Below are 23,770 nucleotides of genomic sequence, written 5' to 3' on the forward strand. Positions count from 1 at the left end.
CAGATGAGAGCACTGAAGGAGAGAGAGGACCGTAAGGCCTCCTCAGTACAATACAGAGGCAGGGGGCTGGAGAAGGCAAAAAAGCTTGGGAGAATAAGAAGGGCCTGTGGGCCGAACACTCAGACAAGGGATCATCAAGTTTGAAAGACTCAAGGATCAAAGACCTTTTTTCTATTCTTCCTTGTTTTCAAGTCTATATACAAATATTCAAGTATTAATGTGTTAAGGGGTTAGAAAGAGATTTTTACTTTTCTAAAAAAGCATATTTTTAGTTATTCCCAGCAATGGATTTATAAGACCCAATCTTAAGAGTCAGATTATTTCCTAACAGCTAATAATGGAGAAAGCATAGGTCATTAACAGCATGACTTTTTCATCAGACAGATTTAAATCAAATCTGACCTTGGAAGTTTCTGAACCTTTCAAACCCTCAATTTTCTCATTTTAAAATGAACACGAACTTGCCTCTTAGATTCTCTCACGACAGGCTCAAACTAGAGAAATAAATAAGTAGTAGCAATTATTGTTATCATCAGGATTATTATTAATCCTTGGAGCGTTCCTCATCTGTCCAAATAAAAATTTTTAAATGTAACCATTAGAAATATTGTGATGATTTCAAAATGATGCATGAAAAATGCACCCGACACACAGCAGACCACAGTTACTCATTCTCTTCCTTCTGCTATTCCTGACTCTGCTGTGTGACTCTGTCGTTTATTGTTATTTTGGAAAAATTCAGTTTCTCTTAATAGTATTTCCCCCTTTTTACTCCACAGTTCTTTTATCAAAAGAAATGATATCCTTGGGGGAAAATTATAACAGACCTCAACCAGTAATAGTACAGTTTAAGAAATTATTTCTTCTAGTCTTATTTAGTCTGACTTCTCCCAAAACAAACTGAACATTTTTACTCACCTTTCCACTATATGCACTGAGTCCATATGTAGTGAGAGACTTTCCTCCAACCAAGACAACATCATCTCCAAATTTATAAGACGATTCAAGAAGTGATTCGACTGTAAACGGAACTGTTTCCATGCTCTCACGATCCCGGTCCCACTGGAAGAGGTCTCCATCCAGGGAAGGAATGATCATCTTGTTCCCAAATACCTAAAATAAAAGCTAACTTTTAAAAGGATTCTATGAAAGAATAAGGAAGATGTGCTACATATATCCTATGGAATATTACTCAATCATAAAAAAGAGCAGAATAATGCCATCTGCAGCAACGTGGATGGACCTAGGGATTATCACGCTAAATGAAGTAAACCAGACAAACACAAATATCATACGATATCACTCACATGTGGAATCTAAAACACAACACAAATGAACCTAACTACACAAAAGAAACAGACTCACAACCGACACTGAGAATATACCTGCGGTTGCCAAGGGAAAGAGGGGTGGGGGAGAGGTGGACTGGAAGGTTAGAACTAGCAGATGTGAACTATAGTGTACATAGAAGGAATAGACCAGCCACAAGGTCCCACTGTATAGCGTAGGGAGTTATATTCAATATCCTGTGATAAATCTTAATAGGAAAAGAATATGAGAAAGAATATATATATGTACATATAACTGAATCACTCTGCTGTACACAGAAATTAACACAACATTGTAAATCAACTATATGTCAATAGAACAAATAAATAATAAAAATAAAATAAATAAAATAAAGGATAAAATAGAATTAATAGTTAAATAAATAATTGACAAATTAATTAATAAATAAATACCAAGTTAATTAATAATTAAATAATAAATAATTTTGAAAATAAATAAAAGGATCACCAGGAACTAAGAGCCGTGGTCTCAGGCCTGATGCACTTTGGCCTCCGGAGCAGCATACGAAGTTGCACAGCTTATCAACCAAAAGCAATTTAAAAGAACCACCCGTCTCTCCTGGGGCCCACAGGTACACTCCAGTATGGTGTTCCTCAAAGTCTGTTCACCAGGAGTCAAGAGTGTTCCGTAACAAGACCAAATGAGAGTTCTGTGACTACGTGAGTTCAAGCAGAGGTTACTGTAGGAGTTCTTATGGTGATTACTATGCTAATGGATAATGTGATTTTCTAGTAAAGGGACAGTTTATGCAGCACTTTCCAGGCCTATTTTATCCAAGCCAGTTACCATCAATGATTCAGGTCTAAGGAACACAGTTTGATTAAGCAGCATCCCACTCTTTCTTTCATTAAATTTCTCAGATCTGCTATGAGCAAGAAGCCTGGTAACCAAGCTGAATGATTTCATGTTCTTAGTTGTCCTTCCTTCTTGTAATAACGTTGATGGAGGGCCTATTGTGTGTCATAGGAAATACTGCCAAGGTCTCAGGCCTGCTGTACTTTGGCCTCCGGAGCAGCATACGAAGTCGCACAGCTTATCAACCAAAAGCAATTTAAAAGAACCACCTGTCTCTCCTGGGGCCCACAGGTACACTCCAGTATGGTTTTCATAGGAAACAGAATAGAAAAGACTAGAGATCTCGTCAAGAAAATTAGAGATACCAAGGGAACATTTCATGCAAAGATGGGCTCAATAAAGTTCAGAAATGGTAGGGACCTAACAGAAGCAGAAGATACTAAGAAGAGGTGGCAAGAATACACAGAAAACTATATAAAAATGATCTTCACAACTCAGATAATCAAGATGGTGTGATCACTCACCTAGAGCCAGACATCCTGGAATGTGAAGTCAAGTGGGCCTTAGGAAGAACCACTATGAACAAAGCTAGTGGAGGTGATGGAATTCCAGTTGAGCTCTTTCAAATCCTAAAAGATGATGCTGTGAAAGTGCTGCACTCAATATGTCAGTAAATTTGGAAAACTCAGCAGTGGCCACAGGACTGGAAAAGGTCAGTTTTCATTCCAATCCTAAAGAAAGGCAATGCCAAAGAATGCTCAAACTACAGCACAATTGCACTCATCTCACATGCTAGCAAAGTAATGCTCAAAATTCTCCAAGCCAGGCTTCAGCAATACGTGAACCGTGAACTTCCAGATGTTAAAGTTGGTTTTAGAAAAGGCAGAGGAATCAGAGATCAAATTGCCAACATCTGCTGGATCATGGAAAATCTATTTCTACTTTACTGACTACGCCAAAGCCTTTGAGTGTTTGGATCACAATAAACTGTGGAAAATTCTGAAAGAGATGGGAATACCAGACCACCTGACCTGCCTCTTGAGAAATCTGTATGCAGGTCAGGAAGCAACAGTTCGAACTGGACATGGAACAACAGACTGGTTCCAAATAGGAAAAGGAGTTCGTCAAGGCTGTATATTGTCACCCTGCTTATTTAACTTCTATGCAGAGTACATCATGAGAAATGCTGGGCTGGAAGAAGCACAAGCTGGAATCAAGATTGGCGGGAAAAATCTCAATAACCTCAGATATGCAGATGACACCACCCTTATGGCAGAAAGTGAAGAAGAACTAAAGAGCCTCTTGATGAAAGTGAAAGAGGAGAGTGAAAAAGTTGGCTTAAAGCTCAACATTCAGAAAACGAAGATCATGGCATCTGGTCCCATCACTTCATGGGAAATAGATGGGGAAACAGTGGAAACAGTGGCTGACTATTTTTTGGGGCTCTAAAAATCACTGCAGATGGTGATTGCAGCCATGAAATTAAAAGACGCTTACTCCTTGGAAGGAAAGTTATGACCAACCTAGACAGCATATTAAAAAGCAGAGACATTACTTTGTCAACAAAGGTCTGTCTAGTCAAGGCTATGGTTTTTCCAGTAGTCATGTATGGATGTGAGAGTTGGACTATAAAGAAAGCTGAGCGCCGAAGAATTGATGCTTTTGAACTGTGGTGTTGGAGAAGACTCTTGAGAGACCCTTGGACTGCAAGAAGGTCCAACCAGTCCATCCTAAAGGAGATCGGTCCTGGGTGTTCATTGGAAGGACTGATGTTGAAGCTGAAATTCCAATATTTTGGCCACCTGATGCGAAGAGCTGACTCATTTAAAAGACCTTGATGTTGGGAAAGATTGAGGGCAGGAGAAGGGGACGACAGAGGATGAGGTGGTTAGATGGCATCACGATTCAATGGACATGAGTTTGGGTAAACTCAGGGAGTTGGTGATTGGCAGGGACGCCTGGTATGCTGCAGTTCATGCGGTTGCAAAGAGTCGGACACGACTGAGCAACTGAACTGAACTGAACTGATTACACGTCAGGGACTATTCAGTTGCTGAGGATACACAAGTAAGCAAAACAAATAAAAAGAAAACAAAAACACCTGCCAATGTGGATCTCAAACTCTGGACTGGGGAGTTAAATAACATAATATACAATTACAGACTATGTTAGGGGATAAATGCCATAAGGAAAAAAAAACAGAACAAGATAAAGGAGGAAGGGAAAGTATATGCATAGGTGGGGAAGGGACTGTCATTAATGGTTAAGTTCAGGGCAGGCTCCCATAGAGAAAGTAACATTTGAGCAAACTCTAAACACAAGCGCTAACTCTGCTGATATGGGGGAACAGCCCTTGCAAAGGTCCTAAGCAGGAAGTACATGGTGACAGCGGAGGGAAACAGGCTGCAGAGGCAAGGATGGAGAGCAAGCGGAAAGCCCGAGACGGTGGTGGTGATGGACAGTGGAGGTGACGCTGGTGGTTAGATAAGGGATGCGATTGGAAGGTAAAGCCAGTAGGATTTCATGGTGGATTCCCTGTACACACGAGCAAAAGAAAAGAGCCCAGGATGACTCTAAAGGTTTTGGCCAAGAACACGGTGTTTCTGGAGAAAAGAGTTAAATTAGTACATGCATTTGTGACACTGGCCTTTCAGCATTAACAAACAGACACAACTCAGGAATTCCCTCCAGTTCAGTGGTTAGGACTTGGCACTGTCACTGCTGGGGTCCGAGTTCAATTCTTGGTCAAGGAACTAAGATCCTGCAAGCCATGTGGTGGAAAAAAAAGAAAGGACACAGCTTGAGTTATTTCAGCTAATGCCACTATTTTCCTGACTGTGAAGGCTCAAACTTTGGAAAAGGGGCTATGAAAGAAGTATGAGTTTAAAAACGAAAAGCCTCCAAACAAATGTCGATATAAACTTAAAAAAAAAAAAATTTTTTTTTTTCTCTATAGACTTCTTTGTTCCTTAAGCAGCACAACCTTTTCTTTAAAGAGATACTTCAGGGATATTTTAAAGAGATGCTTTTCTGTCACACAGAGTTTTAAGTTGTTGTTCAGTCAATATATTCTTTCCCCCACCCCCTACCCCCAGGTTTGTCCCACACTCCTGGAGTTCTAGAAAACAGGTTGAAAAACACGACTCTAATCCCCTTCTTTCCTTCTCTAAGCCAGAGTTAAGCTTGTTATGACACTATTCAAAAACCCTCAATAGCTCTCCATTATCTTCTTACTAAAGACCCCAAATCCTAAGTCCAACATTCAAAGTCCTCTAAACACAACCTCATACAACCTTCTCCCCCTTGTCTTTCACCTTTCCCCATGTGCGTGGAAATCAGGCATCATCACTTAAGCAGGATATTTAATGTTATTACTGTTAGTGTTCACTTATGTCATTGTCAATGTCATTCATTCTCCCTGGACACCCTCCAGTACCAACTCTGCCCACTGAAATCCCATTTGGCCTTCAGGCTAGCATCACTTAAGCTTTTCCTTTGAAATCCAAGAAAATTTTAGCAGTGGAAGTTCACTGACAGAAGTCTTACTGCTATGCTTTTTGCTGTAACTATACTGAGACAATATTACAGTCTTAAAAAGTGTTCATTGTACTGTTAAATATTAAATATGTTAATGTGTACACATTTATGCTTATACAGTGGCTGTAAAATTAATGCACTCAAGCCTAGTGGCCAGATTTTATCAAATTCCATTCCCTCCGCAAAAGAACAAAGGCCTCTGAGAGACGTGGCTGATTCTTGGGCTGGGGCAAGGCAAGTAGAAGGTGAACCTTTAATATCTTATTGGTCTGAAAAGTAAGAATATATACAAAAAAAAAGATGGAAACATGTCACTGCCCATATCTGGAACTGAAGCACCAGAATGATTACTGAATTATAAAGCATTGAAAAAAAAACAAGGAATTTATGAGTCCATATTGTTAATAAAAAGATAAAATAAACAACATATGGGAGAGAAGGGAATGCTTTTGCTGCAATAAAATGCCAAGAGTTTACTGATATATTTGAAGAGAGGACTGCAGTTGGAAAAATTAGCATCTTGCAGTCAACACAGTTAAGACAATATCAGGCAAAAATCAGCCATGGTATTAAATCTGGGGGGAAATTTTGATGAGGAGCAGGATATCTGCATGGTCCTAGAGTATCTTCCTGTGCTTCCCTAGTGGCTCAGTGGTAAGGAATCCAACTGCCAATACAGGAGACACAAGTTCAATCCCTGGGTCGGGAAGATCCCCTGGAGGAAAAAATGGCAACCCAGTCGAATATTCTTGCCTAGAGAATTTCATGGACAGATGAGCCTGGCAGGCTTTAGTGTCCATAGGGTCGCAAAAGAATTGGATATGACTTAGCAACTAAACAACAAAGTATCTTCCCAACTGCTTATTAGTTACAATAGATTAAAAACAACAACAACAAAAACAGAAAAGTCATTATATAGTGGAGAATTTAGACAATACCTTGACTGGATGATCAAATGAGTTTGATGGACAGGAAACCCTAAGAGATGGTTACCCATACAGCATTCTGAACCAAGAATGCACAGCCTGGATCTAATCAGGAAACATCAGACAAGCACAAAAGGAGAAAAATTCTATTTTATTTTTAAGTAGAAAGCCAGAGAGACAACATTTTTCAAAAATGTCAATGTCATAAAAGATAGAGTCTGTGGGGAAAAAAATCCAGATTAAAAGAAGCTACTGGGACAAGTAACTGTACTGCCTGACCCTAGACTAGACGCTACACTGGGAATGAAAGACACCATAAAAGACATTAAGTCAACTGATAAAACTGGAATAGACAATAGATAAAGAGTTGATGACTGTACTGTGATTATGTAAGACAGTATCTCTATTAAGAAATGCATACTGAAGCATTTAGGAGTAAAGAGCTATAACGGATATTTCATTTATCTTTAGATATTTCAAGAAAAAAAGAGTACATATGGGGGTTTGGGAGAGGAGAGATTACACATACAACTCAAATGATAGAGCAAATAAGTTTTGAGCAGATTAATCTGGGAATACAAGGGTTGGTTCTCTTTTTTTTTTTGGTACTACTTTTCATACCAAAAAGTGTGCAGCTTCTTGTACCGTGAAATTACTTCCAAATAAGAGATTAAAGAGAAAAGATACTCAGCTTTGCAGCTGTAATTAAACTCAGAAGGCTATACCATGAAATTGAAGGTTCATCATAATTCTCACTATCTAAAGATCTCCAACTATTTCTCTTTATTTTTTTAAAAAAATCTAAATTTGGGGTGACTTCCCTGGCAGCCCAGTGGTTAGGACTCTTCACCTCCACTGCCAGGGGCCTGGGTTCAATCCCTGGTCGGGAACTAAGATCCCACAAGCGATATAGCATGGTCAAAAGTAAACAAATATGTAAATAAAAATAAACATTTGATTTTTAATGAGCTCTCAAATGACATTGGCATGTATACATATGTACACCACCACATACTATCTTAGAATTTTAACATTACTATTTTATTCTTTGCTTTCTTCTATTTATTGATAACAACAGATAAAAAGTTCTAATTTCAAAAATCAATGTTTCTCATCTTTTGAAGAATGTTCAACTCAAAGTTGTCATTAAGAACAGATTTAGGTCATGGTGAAGCTACCGCCAAAGAATTGATGCTTTTGAACTGTGGTGTTGGAGAAGTCCCTTGGACTGCAAGGAGATCCAACCAGCCCGTTCTAAAGGAGATCAGCCCTGGGTGTTCTTTGGAAGGACTGATGCTAAAGCTGAAACTCCAATACTTTGGCCATCTCATGCGAAGAGTTGACTCACTGGAAAAGACCCTGATGCTGGGAGGGATTGGGGGCAGGAGGAGAAGGGGACGACAGAGGATGAGATGGCTGGATGGCATCACCGACTCGATGGACATGAGTCTGAGTGAACTGCAGGAGTTGGTGATGGACAGGGAGGCCTGGCGTACTGCGATTCATGGGGTCGCAAAGAGTCGGACACAACTGAGCAACTGAACTGAACTGAACTGAAGCTACCATAGTATTTAGCCAAAGTAATCTCCCCTTTTAAGTTACACATTAGTCAGGAAATCAAGAGTTTATTGTTCTCTACCTTCCACATTATATTCTCTCTTCTATTTACTAGAACAATAAATTCAAACTATGATATAAAAATGATAATAAGGGACATCCCTGGTGGGCCAATGGCTATGCTAAGACTCCTCACTCCCAGTGCATGGGGTTTGAGTTCAATTTCTGGTCTGGGAACTACATCCCACATGTTGCAACTAAAGATCAAAGATCCTACATGCCACAACTAAGACTTGATGCAGTGAAATAAATATATATTTTTTAATGATAATAAAGATAATAAAAACTTCAATAAAATGATAAAATTTAAAAACAGGTACTGTCTGGTAATGTCAACAGCAAGCACTGGCTGAGGACAAATAGGCAGAGCAGGTGTGTATCACTACAAGAAAGAGGAAGAGAGGTTGGTGGGTCTGCAGGAAACAAATAACATTTATTTTTACTTGTTTCCTCTTCCATTAAACAACTTCTCTTTATCTAAACAAGCAGGTCCTTAGGGAATACAAACATTTCAAAGTGCAACCACCCCCAATCACTCCCCCTGCCCCGCCTCCACACATACAAAAGAACAAACAAAAACCTCCATCAGATGAACAGGAGCTGCTTCCAAACGTAAAAGAAAGTAAACTTATCTGCAATTAAAAACACCGTTTAAACAACCAAGAAGATGTCATGTGATTGACCATATGGAGACAAACTGCCTTATTTTATCTGCCCTTTTTTTTTTTTGGCCTTATTTTAAAAGAGGACAAAACCCATAACAAAAAAACATTATGATTCAAGCCTTGGTCATGTCATATTTCTGGATGATGATTTTCAAGTTTACTTTCAAATAGCTGCTCTTCACTAATTGGCTGCTTATGAGTCACACTCACGGCTGCTAACCTCTGCACCAATCTTTGTGAAGTCTTTGAGGCTGCAGCTGTGAAAGCAGATGGCGCTTTTTCCTTGAGAGCCACAAGAAGCAGTTGGGGCCTGCAGTTCAGGTAGAGAGATGACCTCACCTCTCAGAAAAGCATTACCTCACTCTCCCAGCATAGGAATGAGTCACCCGGAGAGTCAGCTGCAAATCTCTTGGTATAAAAAAAATGTAGGTTATGGTGATGCATTTTCACATTCCACCAGTTTGTCTCTGGAAGGAGCCATTTGTTCTGATTCGCTGCTCTGCATCTCAAACTAATTATGTGCCTTGCTTCCCACTTCAGTCATTTTCAAAAACACACATGCTTATTATTTGGGGGTGTTGGCAGGGTTTCCCTCTATTTGTTTCTTCCTGTGAATAATTTTAAAATAAAAGGTTTGTCAAATCGGCAGGCAAACTCGGTATCAAAGATCCAACCCTGGTCTTTAACCACCAAGTCACAAAGCAGCTTAGTAAAAGTAATTCAATTACCATTTCTGATCAAAACTTGAATGGCATAATGCATACCAGTGGCACCCAGAATCAAGGACTGCTATTTGAAATCAGAATGTGAGGATAAGAACTCTGTTTTCAAGCGGCAGGGGGAACTTCAACTGAGAAAATAAAGGAACTGACTGAAAACAAAAAATTCTTCTTATTTGAAAAAGACATATTTTCATTTGGTTCTTCCTTCTTTTTCTATGAGATCACCTCCCCACCCACCCAGCCCCAACCTCCGCCATCAACACATACACTTTGGGTGGGTATATTCAACTTTAACTTAAAATGAAAGTTTTGAAACATCAAATGTAAAGAGATGACTATAATAAAACCCCATGTGTCTATGACCCAGTTTCAACAATCATCAACATTTCGCTACTCTCCACTCATCTGTTACATCTATTTGTTAGGGCAGTATTTTAAAGTCAGTCACAGGCATCATGTCATTCACCTACACATACTTCAGTATTTGCTGCTGAGAAATAACTACCATGCCAAATGTTACATCTAACAGAATTAAGAGGAATTCCTTAAAAACCATCTAACATTCAAATTTCCCTGACTGTTGCAAAAACATACTATATAATTGGGGCTTCCTTGGTGGTGCTAGTGGTAAAGAACCCACCTGCCAAGGCAGGAGATGTAAGAGACATGGGTTTGATCCCTAGGTCAGAAAAATCCCCTGGAGGAGGGCATGGCAACACACTCCAGTATTTCTGCCTGGGAAATCCCATGGACAGAGGAGCCTGGTAGGCTATAATCCATGGAGTCTCAGAGTCAGACATGACTGAAGTAACTTAGCACTCAGAACTATATAATTCATTTGCTCCAAAAGGAATATAAAGTCCACATATCACATTTGATTCTTTTTGTCCCCATCAGGGCCCCTTTTACTCCCTTTTTCTTGCTTTGATTTACTTGAGAAACCAGATTATTCATCCTACAGAATGTCCCTCAGTGTGGATTTTGCAAGTGACTTGTTACTTTATTCCCAGTGTTTCTTTCCTTTCTTTCTTTTTTTCCCCCTTTATCTTTTCTTTTTAAAATTTATTTGGCTATGACAGGTCTTAGTTGCAGCGTGTGGGATCTAGTTCCCTGACCAGGGATCAAACCTGGGCCCCCTACATTGGGAGCATGGAGTCTTAGCCACTGGTACACCAGGGAAGTCCTTACTCCCTGTACTTCTTTAAAAGGTGTAATAAAAACTGGAGCTTTGATCGGATGCAGCCTTGATGTTTTGGGACAAGACTACCTCACAGGCTGTGCTGTAAACTTCCTATTATGGTAACAGTAGAGGTCAGACATTCTCATTCACTTCTGTATCGCCCATGGCTGCTTTTGCATTACAAGTATAAAGACCGCATAGCTCACAAAGCCCAAGACATTTACTATCTAGCACTTGATAGAAGAAGTTTGCCAACCCCTGAGTTATGTCATATTGTTACTATTAATCAGTGGATTCAGTGGAGTCAGTCTGGTCCCTCCATTTTAAAGAGTCCCATCAACTTTTCACCATTTTAGTATCAACTGAGGATCTACGACTTCAATAAAATGACAATTCTTTCATTCTTTCTTCAATTCTTGGCTAGAATTTTCCTGAAAAAAAAAAAAAAAAAGAACTTCCCTTGTTTGGCTTTAGATGCTGGATTTGCCTCTAGTTCCCTGATCAGTGATGAAATCTGGGCCTCCTGAATCAGGAGCTTGGGGTCTTAACCACTGGACCACAGGAAAGTCCCCTCCACGGCTATTTAAAAAGGTATGCCTACAATAAATGCTGGAGAGGGTGTGGAGAAAAGGGAACCCTCTTACAATGTCGGTGGGAATGCAAACTGGTATAGCCACTGTGAAGAACAGTATGGAGATTCCTTTAAAAACTGGGAACAGAACTGCCATAATACCCAGCAATCCCACTTCTGGGCATACACCCGAAGGAAACCAGAAATGAAAGAGATATATATACCCCAATGCTCACTGAAGCACTGTTTACAATACCTAGGACATGGAAGTGGAGAAGGCACTGGCACCCGACTCCAGTACTCTTGCCTGGAAAATCTCATGGACGGAGGAGCCTGCTAGGCTGCAGTCCATGGGGTCGCTAAGAGTCAGACACAACTGAGCGACTTCACTTTCACTTTTCACTTTTCTGCATTGGAGAAGGAAATGGCAACCCACTCCAGTGTTCTTGCCTGGAGAATCCGAGGGACAGAGGAGCCTGGTAGGAGGCCGTCAATGGGGTTGCACAGAGTCGGACACAACTGAAGCGACTTAGCAGCAGCAGCAGCAGGACATGGAAGCAACCTAGATGTCCATCAGCAGACAAATGGATAAGAAGTTGTGGTACATAATACACAATGGAATATTACTCAGCTATAAGAAGGAACACATTTGAGTTAGTTCTAATGAGGTGGATGAACCTGGAGCCTATTATATACAGTGAAGTAAGTCAGAAAGAGAAACACAAATATTGCATATTAACACATATATATGAAATTTAGAAAGATGGTAACAATAATCCTATATGCAGGGCAGCAAAAGAGACACAGATGTAAAGAAGAGACTTTTGGACTCTATGGGAGAAGGCGAGGGTGGAATGATTTGAGAGACTAGAACTGAAACTTGTATATTACCATAGGTAAAACAGATGACCGGTGCAAGTTTGATGCATTAAGCTGCTGCTGCTGCTGCTAAGTCGCTTCAGTCGTGTCCGACTCTGTGAGACCCCATAGACGGCAGCCCATCAGGCTCCCCCGTCCCTGGGATTCTCCAGGCAAGAACACTGGAGTGGGTTGCCATTTCCTTCTCCAACGCATCAAAGTGAAGAGTAAAAGTGAAGTCACTCAGTCGTGTCCAACTCTTCGCGACCCCATGCACTGCAGCCTACCAGGCTCCCCCACCTATGGGATTTTCCAGGCAAGAGTACTGGAGTGGGGGATGCATGAAGCAGGGCACCCAAAATCATTGCCCTGAGACAACCCAGAGGGATGGGGGGAGGGGGTTCGGGATGGGGGGGAGGGGGGTTCGGGATGGGGGGACACGTGCACCCATGGCTGATTCATGTCGACATATGACAAAAACCATCATAATATTGTAAAGCAATTATTCTCCAATTAAAATTAATTAATTTTTAAAAAGGTATGTCTCTTGGTCCCCAAACTACTGATGAATGTTTCTACCATTTTGAGGATCCTGCTTTTCCCATTCCTTCTTCTGTTCCCCCAATTCTTCCACAGTCAAAACAGAAAGGGTTTTGGTGGTTGTTTTTTTTTTTTTAAACATTTTCTTCTACTTGAAGACTTTCAATCAGACTTTGACGAATCAAAGGGTTCTCTTAGTGAGGCATCTGCATTCTAAGTATATTTGTAAATACTTTTGAAGAATTCACACCAACCAAGAGGTGGGGAAATCTACAAGAGAGCAAGAAAATCCTAAAATCCTACTAAAGCTAATCTATCCTTGAAACCCTTTTCTCTCTGATTCATCACTCGCTACTTGAATTTTCCTACGTTAGGGATTCTACTCAGCCATAAAATGGAACAAAACTGGGTCATTTGTAGAGACATGGATAGACCCAGAAACTGTCAGAGAGTGAAGTAAGTCAGAAAGAGAGAAACAAATATTGTATATTAATACATATATGAGGAATCAAGAAAAAATTGATATAGATGATCTTATTTACAAAGCAGAAATAGAGACACCGATGTAGAGAACAAATATGGATCCCAAGGAGGAAAAGCGGGGGTGGGATGAATTGGGAGACTAGGATTGACATATATACACTACTGATACTATGCATAAGACAGATAACTAATGAGAACCTACCATATAGCGTAGGGAACTCTACTCTGTTCTGTGATGACCTAAATGGGAATGAAATCCAAAAATGAGGAGATATATGTGTAACGGATTAACTTTGCTGTACAGCAGAAACCAACCCAACATTGTAAAGCACAAACTCCAATAAAATTTGTAAAAATTAAATAAAAAGTGTTAGGGATTCGGAAAGGTTGGCTGGAGGTCATTTTCTCACCATACTCCTCTGCCGGGTGATGGTTTCTCTCAGTTCCCAGGATACTAACACTTCTAACTTTTCTCTTCAACGCAGACTTTTCCTCTGTGAGCACCAGACCCATATATACAAATGCCTTCTTGACATCTCTGCTTGGAGAGCTCTCAAAGTCACTTTGAACTCACCACATCTAAACAAATTCATGTTCTCCCTCTCTACACCTGTTCTTAAGTTACTACTAATTCCTCCTTTGGCTTTTTAATTTCACAAAGACTTCCCTCCCTAAACATCTCTTCGATTCATCACTTTACTTCCCTCCACTTCCCTGTCTCACTCCAATCCAAGCTATCGCCATCTGTTCCAGACTAGCCTCTTAACTGGTCTCCACACTTCTGCTCTTCTTCCTCTTCCAGTCCATTTTCTATGGTGGTGGTTGTTCAGTTGCTCAGTCGTGTCTGACTCTTTGCGACCCCATGGACTGAAGCAAGTGAATCTTTCCTGTCCTTTACCACCTCCTGAAGCTTGCTCAAACTCATGTCCATTGAGTAGGCGATGTGTTCCAACCATCTCGTCCTCCGTAGTCCCCTTCTCCTCCTGCCTTTAACCTTTCCCAGCATCAGGACCTTTTCCAATGAGTCGGCTTTTCCCATCAGGTGGCCAAAGTATTGGAGCTTCACCTTCAGCATCAGTCCTTCCAATGAACATTCAGGAATGAGTTCCTTTAGGATTGGCTGGTTTGATTTCCTTGTTGTCCAAAGGACTCTCAAGAGTTTTCTCCAACACCACAGTTCAAAAGCATCAATTCTTCGGCGTTCAGCCTTCTTTATGGTCCAACTCTCACATCCATGCAAGACGACTGGAAAAACCATAGCTTTGACTAGATGGACCTTTGTCGGCAAAGTGATGGTTAGTACAACTATGTAACATAGTATACTATGATTAGTACAGACAATATACATAGTCAGCAGAGTACAGGAGGGATTGGTTTAGTAGGATTTTAAGAATTTGTCTACTTTCTTCCAGATTTCCACACAACTTCTAGCCGGTGTGAATACATCATAAATATTTTCTTTTTATTTATTTATTTGGCTGCACCAGGTCTTACTTGTAGCACTCAGGATCTTTAATTTTCATGGCAGCACGCAGGATCTTTTAGTTGCTGCATGTGACCTTTTAGTTGTGACATGCAGAAAATCCCATGGACAGAGGAGCCTGGCGGGCTACAGGGGTTCGGCTGAGCACACTCATGGGATCTACTTCCATGACCAGGGATTGAACCTGGGTCCCCTGTACTGGGAGCATGGAGTCCCAGCCACTAGACCACCAGGGAAGGCCCTTTACAAATATTTTCTAAATATAAATGCTTCCACAGTTAGAGATAACTGGCTGATAATACAAATGTCTCACTGTGCCAAACTTCTGATTCATCGGCCTCACTGAAAGTCTCAGCAAAACAGAATGTCAAAAAACCCTTTCCATTTTGACCACGCAGGAGTCTCTCCCAGTTAAAACCTTTCACTGGCTTCCCATGGCTGTGGATGAAATCCAAAACGCTTCCCATACATTATGAGACCCCGTATAGCCTGACCCCAGCCTCCCTCTATGGATTCATCTCTACCTCACCCTCATCCTACTTGCCATCCTCGCCTTCTTTAGGTGCTCTGAGCACACCATGATCATTCCTACTGCAAGGCCTTGATGCTGGCCATTTCTTCTCCCAGAGCAGTCCTTCTCTGCATCTCTGTCCATCTCTTACAGCTCTTTGTCCTCAAAGGATCTCAGTTGTAAACACCATTTCTTCTGAGCAGCCCTCTCTGACCTCCCACCTTGGGAGGTCAGGTACCCTTGCTAAGCGTCTCTTAGTTCTATCCTTCCTTGTAGCAGTTACCGTAATTCGACTATGATATTTACACTATAATAATTTTATATCTGGCTCCCCTGCTAGCTCCACATAGTGCCACATAAGTTCCATAACGGCTAGGATCTTACTGGACCTGTAACACCAGCCGCACAGTCCTGCAGGACCCTCTGCCACCTTAAAGACCAGTTGAGTTTTGGGTGTGTTAAAGTTCAAGTACCACTGACTCTCTCACTAGGGTTAAGAAGCAGGGGCTTCTCTCGTGGTCCAGTGGTTAAGAATCCACCTTCCAATGCAGGGGACATGCGTTCCATTCCTGGTTGGGGAACTAAGATCCCACGTGCTGCAGGGCAACTAAGCCCACGAGCTGCAACTAGAGAGAAGCCTGCACATGGCAGTGAAAGATCCCGTGTGCCACAACTGAGACCCAATGCCGCAAAATAAATAAATATTAAAAAAAAAAAAAGCAGCCGCAGCAGCAGTCAGGTGCTCACAGTACACTGAGCACCATGGTAAGTGTGCTCTCGATTATGATGAGCTTCCCTGGTGGCTCAGATGGTAAAGAATCTGCCTGTAATGCAGGAGACCCAGGTTCTATCCCTGGGCTGGGAAGACCCCTTGGAGAAGAGAATGGCAACCCTCTCCAGTATTCTTGCCTGGAGAATTCCATGGACAGGGGAGCCTGGCAGGCTACAGTCCATGGTGGGTCGCAAAGAGTCGGACACGACTGAGCGACTAACACATGACGTCTCTGTCCCTAGATTTCAGTGAGAATGTTGAAACTGATGTGACAGGGAGAGTAGAGGAAGCTTATCTGCTGGAAGTTCGGTGTTCCAGGGAATCACACCTCCTCGAGGATGAAGGAGAGGGCCTCAGGGTTAACAACTAGTTAGTTGATCGAACATGAAGAATTATGAAATCTTTCAGGAGATTTGGATATTAGTCAAAGGCATCCTGTGTGACATGTTTAAAAGGAAATGTAGATTTAAAAGAAGAAGAAGAAAGAAAGAAAATGCAGAAGAAAAAACAAATCCTGAAGTAATTTGGTATTTATAATCATCAAAGATTCTGAATTATTGCCCAAGAGCAGTGAGATACCAAGCAGATACTCATTTTTTCATTCTTTCTTTCCTTAACCTATACTCAACCTATAAAACAAAATACCTCAAGGAAAATGACTAGCTTAACTGCTTAGGTATACTTTCTGCATTCATGGTGAAAAATAGAGTTTAGGAACTGCCTCTGCCTTCATTTAGATTAATAAACATCCATAAAGTAGATAAACAATATGCATAATGAGTCAGTTTCCTACAAAACAGAGCCAATCAATTTCTCACTTGACAACATGCATGGTGGAATAAATCGATTTAGTTCACAGCACTGCTTTCAGCCACGCTAAGCGGTAAATAAGACAAAATTATACCAAAGCACTGCTTCACTTCTATAATTAAAAGAAAAGCAATTAAGCTAACCAATTATTTAAATATTGGCTTGCTCCATGACTGACAGCGACTTTTCCAAATAAACCCCCATCTGAGATGGTGCTCATCTAAGACTCACATTGTGCTAGTTTATGTACAAATGAAAAACTGCCAAATGATCAGATATCTTTCAGTATAAATTAGAGAATCTTTAGAAGAGATTACAGAGTCTCTTTTAATAAAGCAATGCTCAAAACGGTCTACTGATGGACCCTTTATGAACAAATCAAGTAACCATTAAAAATGTACTCTTTTTCAAAGGCTCCCTCCACCAACCCTCACCCTCTTGAAGGCCCATCTTAACAAATGCAGTCTGATGCAGGGCAGGGAGGAGGCTGGAAGGCTCTCGGATTATAGTTGTTTCTGCACCTGTCTGAAACCAAAAGGCAGTGTGTCCCTTGGGGAGAAACATGCCTAAAATAAAATAAAACAAAACCCCAAACTCTAAGTATAGACCTATAATAGAATTGTTTGTTCCTTTTAAGAGGGAAAAAGGGGAGGACATTTTACAGAAAAATGAAACAAAAAACAAATATGGTATCTCTAAATAAAGAAAAGGTAAAGATATTGTCTAAGGACAGACTAGCTATATATACACAGGTATAATATGCATTCTAAATACAGAGAAGGAAGGTCTTTGCATTTATAACTGTGTTTCAAAACACAGAGATTCAGATAGTTCAATAATCTGATGTCTACTTAGATTTGGTGAACTGTGATCCTAATGCCATCTAGAGACACCAAAGAAAAACCACGCTACTATTTACAATAGCCAGGACATGGAAGCAACCTAGATGCCCACTGGCAGACGAATGGATAAGAAAGCTGCGGTACATATACACAATGGAATATTACTCAGCCATTAAAAGGAATGCATTAGACTGAATCAGTTCTAATGAGGTGGATGAAACTGGAGCCTATTATATAGAATGAAGTAAGTCAGAAAGAAAAACACCAATACAGTATACTAATGCATATACATGGAATTTAGAAAGACGGTAACGATGCCCCTATATGCAAGACAGCAAAAGAGACACAGATGTACAGAACAGTCTTTTGGACTCTGTGGGAAAAGGTGAGGGTGGGATGATTTGAGAGAATAGCATTGAAACATGTATATTATCATATGTGAAACAGATCGCCAGTCCAGGTTTGATGCATAAGACAGGGTGCTCAGGGCTGGTGCACTGAGATGACCCTGAGGGATGGGATGGGATGGGGAAGGAGGTGGGAGGGGGGTTCAGGATGGGGAACACATGTATACCCATGGCTGATTCATGTCAATGTATGGCAAAAACCACTACAATATTGTAAAGTAATTAGCCTCCAATTTAAATAAATAGATTAAAAAAAAAAAACATGCTAAGGAGATCCAACCAGTCCATCCTAAAGGAGATCAGTCCTGAGTGTTCATTGGAAGGACGGATGTTGACGCTGAAACTCCAATACTTTGGCCACCTGATGTGAAGAGCCAACTCATTTGAAAAGACCCTGATGCTGAGAAGGACTGAAGGCAGGAGGAGAAGGGGACGACAGAGGATAAGATGGTTGGATGGCATCACTGACTCAACGGACATAAGTTTGGGTAAACTCCAGGAGTTAGTTAGTGATGGACAGGGAGGCCTGGCGTGCTGCGGTACATGGGGTCACAAAGAGTCAGACACAACTGAGTGTCTGAACTGAACTGAACTGATATCACAAAACAAAATTTTAAAACCATCAGTGAAGAACCATGGCCAAATCTCCTGAGTGCTTTGACTCTGCATGTAAATCACTAGAAAAAGGCAAACTGGATTTCAGGTGGTCCTTCTGAAAACTGAAAACAAAATTCATAACTACTGTCAAAAGTATTAGATTTAAACAGATAGCCAGTGGGAGTTTGCTGTATGACTCAGGGAACTCAAACTGCGGCTCTGTGACAGCCTAGAGGCGTGGGACGGGATAGGAGGTGGAAGGGAGGTTCAGGAGGGAGGGGACATATGTATATTTATGGCTGATGCATGTCGATATATGGCAGAAATCAGTACAATATTATAAAGCAATTATCCATCAATTAAAAATAAATAATTTTTAAAGAAAGTATTAGATATAGAACCTAGGAGCACATGTACTAAAGCTAACCGAGTAAACTTTAGGTTCATCATTCATTCTGACACACAGACACAGACACACACACATCTTAGCTTGGTTTATATCACTATTCTTTTGAGGAAGTTTATAAATACCTAGCTAAGAGGAAGAGTGGCAAATCAGATCTCTGTCCCAAGGCAACTCAACCTTCCTGCAGCTTACAATTCATTCTAAAAATAATGTGAAACCTTTGTTTTTAATGGAACTGTCAATATCTCTTATCCTCTGGGAACTTATTTTTTTCCCTTAACATAATTGAAACATGACTAAAGCAACATAATAAGCTATTTTTATGCCTTTTGAATCAGAAAAGGTTAAGGGCATCATCAGAGCAGGTTGAGAGGCAACGAGATATGTACCTAATGGTCATGAATTTGTGCTATTTTTAAAAGAATCCTTCAGTTCAGTTCAGTTCCGTCGCTCAGTCGTGTCCGACTCTTTGCGACCCCATGAATCGCAGCACGCCAGGCCTCCCTGTCCATCACCAACTCCCAGAGTTCACTCAGACTCATGTCCATCGAGTCAGTGATGCCATCCAGCCATCTCATCCTCTGTCATCCCCTTCTCCTGCCCCCAATCCCTTCCAGCATCAGAGTTTTTCCAATGAGTCAACTCTTGGTAATAAAAAAGGAAGTCAAAAAATTCCTCTAGATAATTTATAAGGGTGTTTCGTATATTTGATGGTACCTGAGCCCTGAGATTAGGACAATCTTTAGAAATTTAGTCCTATCCATCATTTTACAGAGAAGGAAATTAAAGCTCTCCTGAAATAAAGAACATGAGTTTGCGCAAGCTCTGGGAGATAGTGAAGGACAAGGAAGCCTGGAGCGCTGCAGTCCACGGGGTCACAAAGGGTCAGACACGACTGAGCGACTGAACACCAGCAACAACAACTGAAATAATTTAGCCAAGTCACACAGCCAGTTAACAGCAGCATATCAACTAGAACGAGCCCCTGAATCCCGGTGCACACTCCACACCACACAGACTGCAAAGTTCCTGTGATGATCTTACTTTATTATCAAGCAAAAGTACATGTGACTCACAACCAATTCCCCTAGCACTAATAACTTTAAAAGTTTCTTTACCCCTGAGTCACCTGGGAAGCATCAGATCAGTCAGTCACTTTAATCACCACTGCACAGAGGACTTTCCTCATGGTCCAGTTGTTAAGAATCCGCCTGCCAATGCAGGGGACACAGGTTTGGTCCTCCGTCCAGGAGGTTTCTATATGTCATCGGGCAGCTGAGCCCATGCACCACAACTAGTAAGCCTGCACTATAGGGCCCACATGCTGCAACTACTGAATCCCATGTGCCTAGAGCCTGGGATCTGCAGTAAGAGAAGTCACTGCAGTGAGAAGCTCATGCACCACAACTACAGAAAGTCCACAAAGCAATGAAGACCCAGTGCAGTTAAAGATAAACAAATAAATAGCAAAAGAATAAAAATAAAAAATAATCACCGCACAGAGAATTGGAGAAGGCGATGGCACCCCTCTCCAGTACTCTTGCCTGGAAAATCCCATGGACAGAGGAGCCTGGTAGGCTGCAGTCCATGGGGTCGCTAAGAGTCGGACATGACTGAGCGACTTCACTTTCATTTTTCACTTTCTGGCGCTGGAGAAGGAAATGCACTTCAACCCACTCCAGTGTTCTTGCCTGGAGAATCCCAGGGACGAGCCTGGTGGGAGGCCATCTATGGGGTTGCACAGAGTCGGACACGACTGAAGCGACTCAGCAGCAGCAGCATAAAGAATACACCTTCTCTGGTCTTCTGGGTTTAATCTGTTTCATCTTCATACCACTCCTGATGAAAGTATGGAGAAACTGACGTCCTAATAGAGGAGTCAACAAATGGAGACTTACGTCACCTGGGTGGCTCCTGTTACATCTCCCCACCAGTTCCTTCTGCCTGCTGGGTTCTACCCAGTCCTTCTCTCTACACTACCTGCCCTAGCAAATGCTGAGCTTCAGACAAAGAAAATTAATTTTTCTCCCTAAAAGCTAAGGACTGTCATAAAATAGTCTATCAGATGCATTCAGAAGGGTATTGTCACGCTATGCATCCAATCTGGGGCATTTCAAATAGCAGTTTTTGTTCCTGTTTTGGTGGTGTGTCGTCCAGTTTCTGAACATAACTTCTAGATGATGAGTGACACACACCTTGCTGAATAACAGGTGACCCAAGCTCACCTGTTCTCTCTCCTTGTTAATGTTTATAACCTTACCAATACTCTCCTAATATTTTTTTATATACTAGATCAGTTGGTCTCTGAAAGCATGGTCTGTGGATTCTGTCTCAAGTGCAGATGGTCAAGTGGTTTTCATAAGAAGGTGTTGCTATTTGCCTTTCCCTGGGGTGATATTTGCATTTATGGTGGAGAAGCAACCATAACTAAAACTGGTGCTTTAGCTTGAATCTAGCACCAATTAGTAGTCCTGGAATCTTCACTTGTGACAAAATAGAAGAAAAAAAGTTTCACTCAAGAATGTTCTGATGATACCCCAACGTTCACTGCAGCACTATTTACAATAGCTAGGACATGGAAGCAACCCAGATGTTCACTGAGAGATGAATGGATAAAGAAGTGCTACATATATACAATAGAATATCACTCAGCCACAAAAAGGAAAGCATTTGAGTCAGTTCTAATGAGGTGGATGAAACTGGAATCTATATACAGAGTGAAGTAAGTCAGAAAGAGAAAAACAAATAACATCTATGCATATATATATATGCATATATATAGAATCTAGGAAGATGATACTGATGAACCTATTTGCAGGGCATCAGTGGAGATGCAGGCATAGAGGACAAACTTATGAACAAAGTGGAGGAAGAAGAGGGTGGGACAAGTTGAGAGAGCAGTATTGAAACATATACATTACCATATGTAAAAGAGATAGTGGGAATTTGCTCTATGATGCAGGGAGCTCAAATCCGATGCTCTGGGACAACTTAGAGGGGTGGAGTGGGGAGGGAGGTGGGAAGGATATTCAAGAGGGAGGGGACATATGTATGCCTATGGCTGATTCATGCTGATGTACAGCAGAAACCATTGCAACATTGTAAAGCAATTATTTTCCAATTAAAAATAAATTTCTTTAAAAAAGAGTGTTCTGATGAAACAATAACAATTAATTTCATCCAGTTGTGACCCAAATACATACCTTTCTACTACTCTGCCCAACCAACCAGGAGGTACACATTAAGGACTTCTGCCACAAACGGAAGCATGTTTTGAGAAAAAGCACTTGTGAGACTGAGTTTTGAGCTGAACTAGCAGCACTGCTCACAAAGCTCCATTTTTACTTGAAAAACTGAGAGAAAAGCTATGATTATGAGACTTGGGTATCTGGCAGACATTTTCTCAAAAAGAAACAAAGTGAACCTCTTACTTTGAGGAAAACAATTGACTATGTTAATGATCAAATCTAAATTGCCAAGTGAAAATTAGAATCTTGTAAAAGCTGTATCTTCCCATGTGAGCTTCCCAGTACTTAAAGGATCTTCTCACGAGATTGGTGGGGATAATAAAAAGTTTGACTTTACAAAACATTCTACAAGGAAATATGTCAACATTTGGAAGATCTGTGTAACTCAATGAATCAATATTTTCCCAATGATGTTAGAAGATCCTGCATGAGTAAAAAGCAAGACAGGCCAATGGATGTTACTGCAACAGAGTACAACTGCTCATTGATATGATTTCAGATTCCACAGGGCAACTAACCTTCCAGAAAACTTCACCTGTTCTTGTGTAGCACCAAAAAAGAATGACCACAATTATCTGAAAAGGCTACTAAAATACTCTCTTTTCCCAACTACCTGTGGATTTTCTTCTTCATATAGCTCAACCAAAACAACAATGCAACATGTTGAAGGCAGAAGCATACAGGAACATCAAGTTGTCTTCTATTAAACTAGAAACAGGACATTTAAAACAAGAGAGCCCCATAACCAGTGCAAGTCTGATATTTGAAGCAGGGCACCCAGAACCAGTGCTCTGTAACAACCTGGAGGGATGGGGTGGGGAGGGAGGTGGGAGGGGGGTTCAGGATGGAGGAGACACATGTATGCCTACAGTTAATTCTTACTGATGTATGGCAAAACCCATGACAACACTGTAAACGAATTATCCTCCAGTTAAAATAAATAAATTTCAAAACAAAAAACAAGAGAGCCCTAATAAACCACAGAAAATGGTAGGGACAGTGAGAAAATTGAATTGTAGTTTAAAAAACAGCTAATATAGCTGCTATCGTAAGAAAAGCTTCAAGGTTGACCAGCTGCTTATAATTTAAACACACTCAATGGCACTCAGGTTATCACAACCATTTGTCATAACGTGCAATTTCTCTTTTTGTCAGTATGCATATTTTAGTTTGTAAAAGCACACATGCTTTACACCACTACAACACACCAGAATGTTACCTCAGGTGTAAACAGCTTACAGTCTTCTCATTTTGCTCATCATCTTTTACGTCTAGTTTGAAAATAAAGCAAAATGTGCATGCCCAGGCATTATCCCAGGAGGACACAAATAAATGACTCTCATAAATGATTCATTTGACTATGGCACCTGATTCAAAATTTGTAACTTAATTTATAATCAAAGTGCTTTTATATTAATAATTCACAACACAGAAGTTCACGATTCTCAAC

The 23,770-nt window shown here is 40.8% G+C and overlaps 1 protein-coding gene across 1 annotated transcript in view; it reads right to left on the minus strand.

Annotated features, from left to right (window-relative positions):
• The window catches only part of EIF2AK3 (eukaryotic translation initiation factor 2 alpha kinase 3), an 82,103-nt gene that overhangs the window by 39,142 nt on the left and 19,191 nt on the right, over positions 1–23,770 (minus strand). The window contains exon 3 of the mRNA XM_069580365.1: positions 919–1,113. Coding sequence (XP_069436466.1) covers positions 919–1,113 — 195 coding nt within the window. The remainder of the gene's footprint in view (positions 1–918; positions 1,114–23,770) is intronic.

Source organism: Ovis canadensis, chromosome 3 (assembly GCF_042477335.2).
Source record: "Ovis canadensis isolate MfBH-ARS-UI-01 breed Bighorn chromosome 3, ARS-UI_OviCan_v2, whole genome shotgun sequence".
Lineage (NCBI taxonomy): Eukaryota > Metazoa > Chordata > Mammalia > Artiodactyla > Bovidae > Ovis > Ovis canadensis.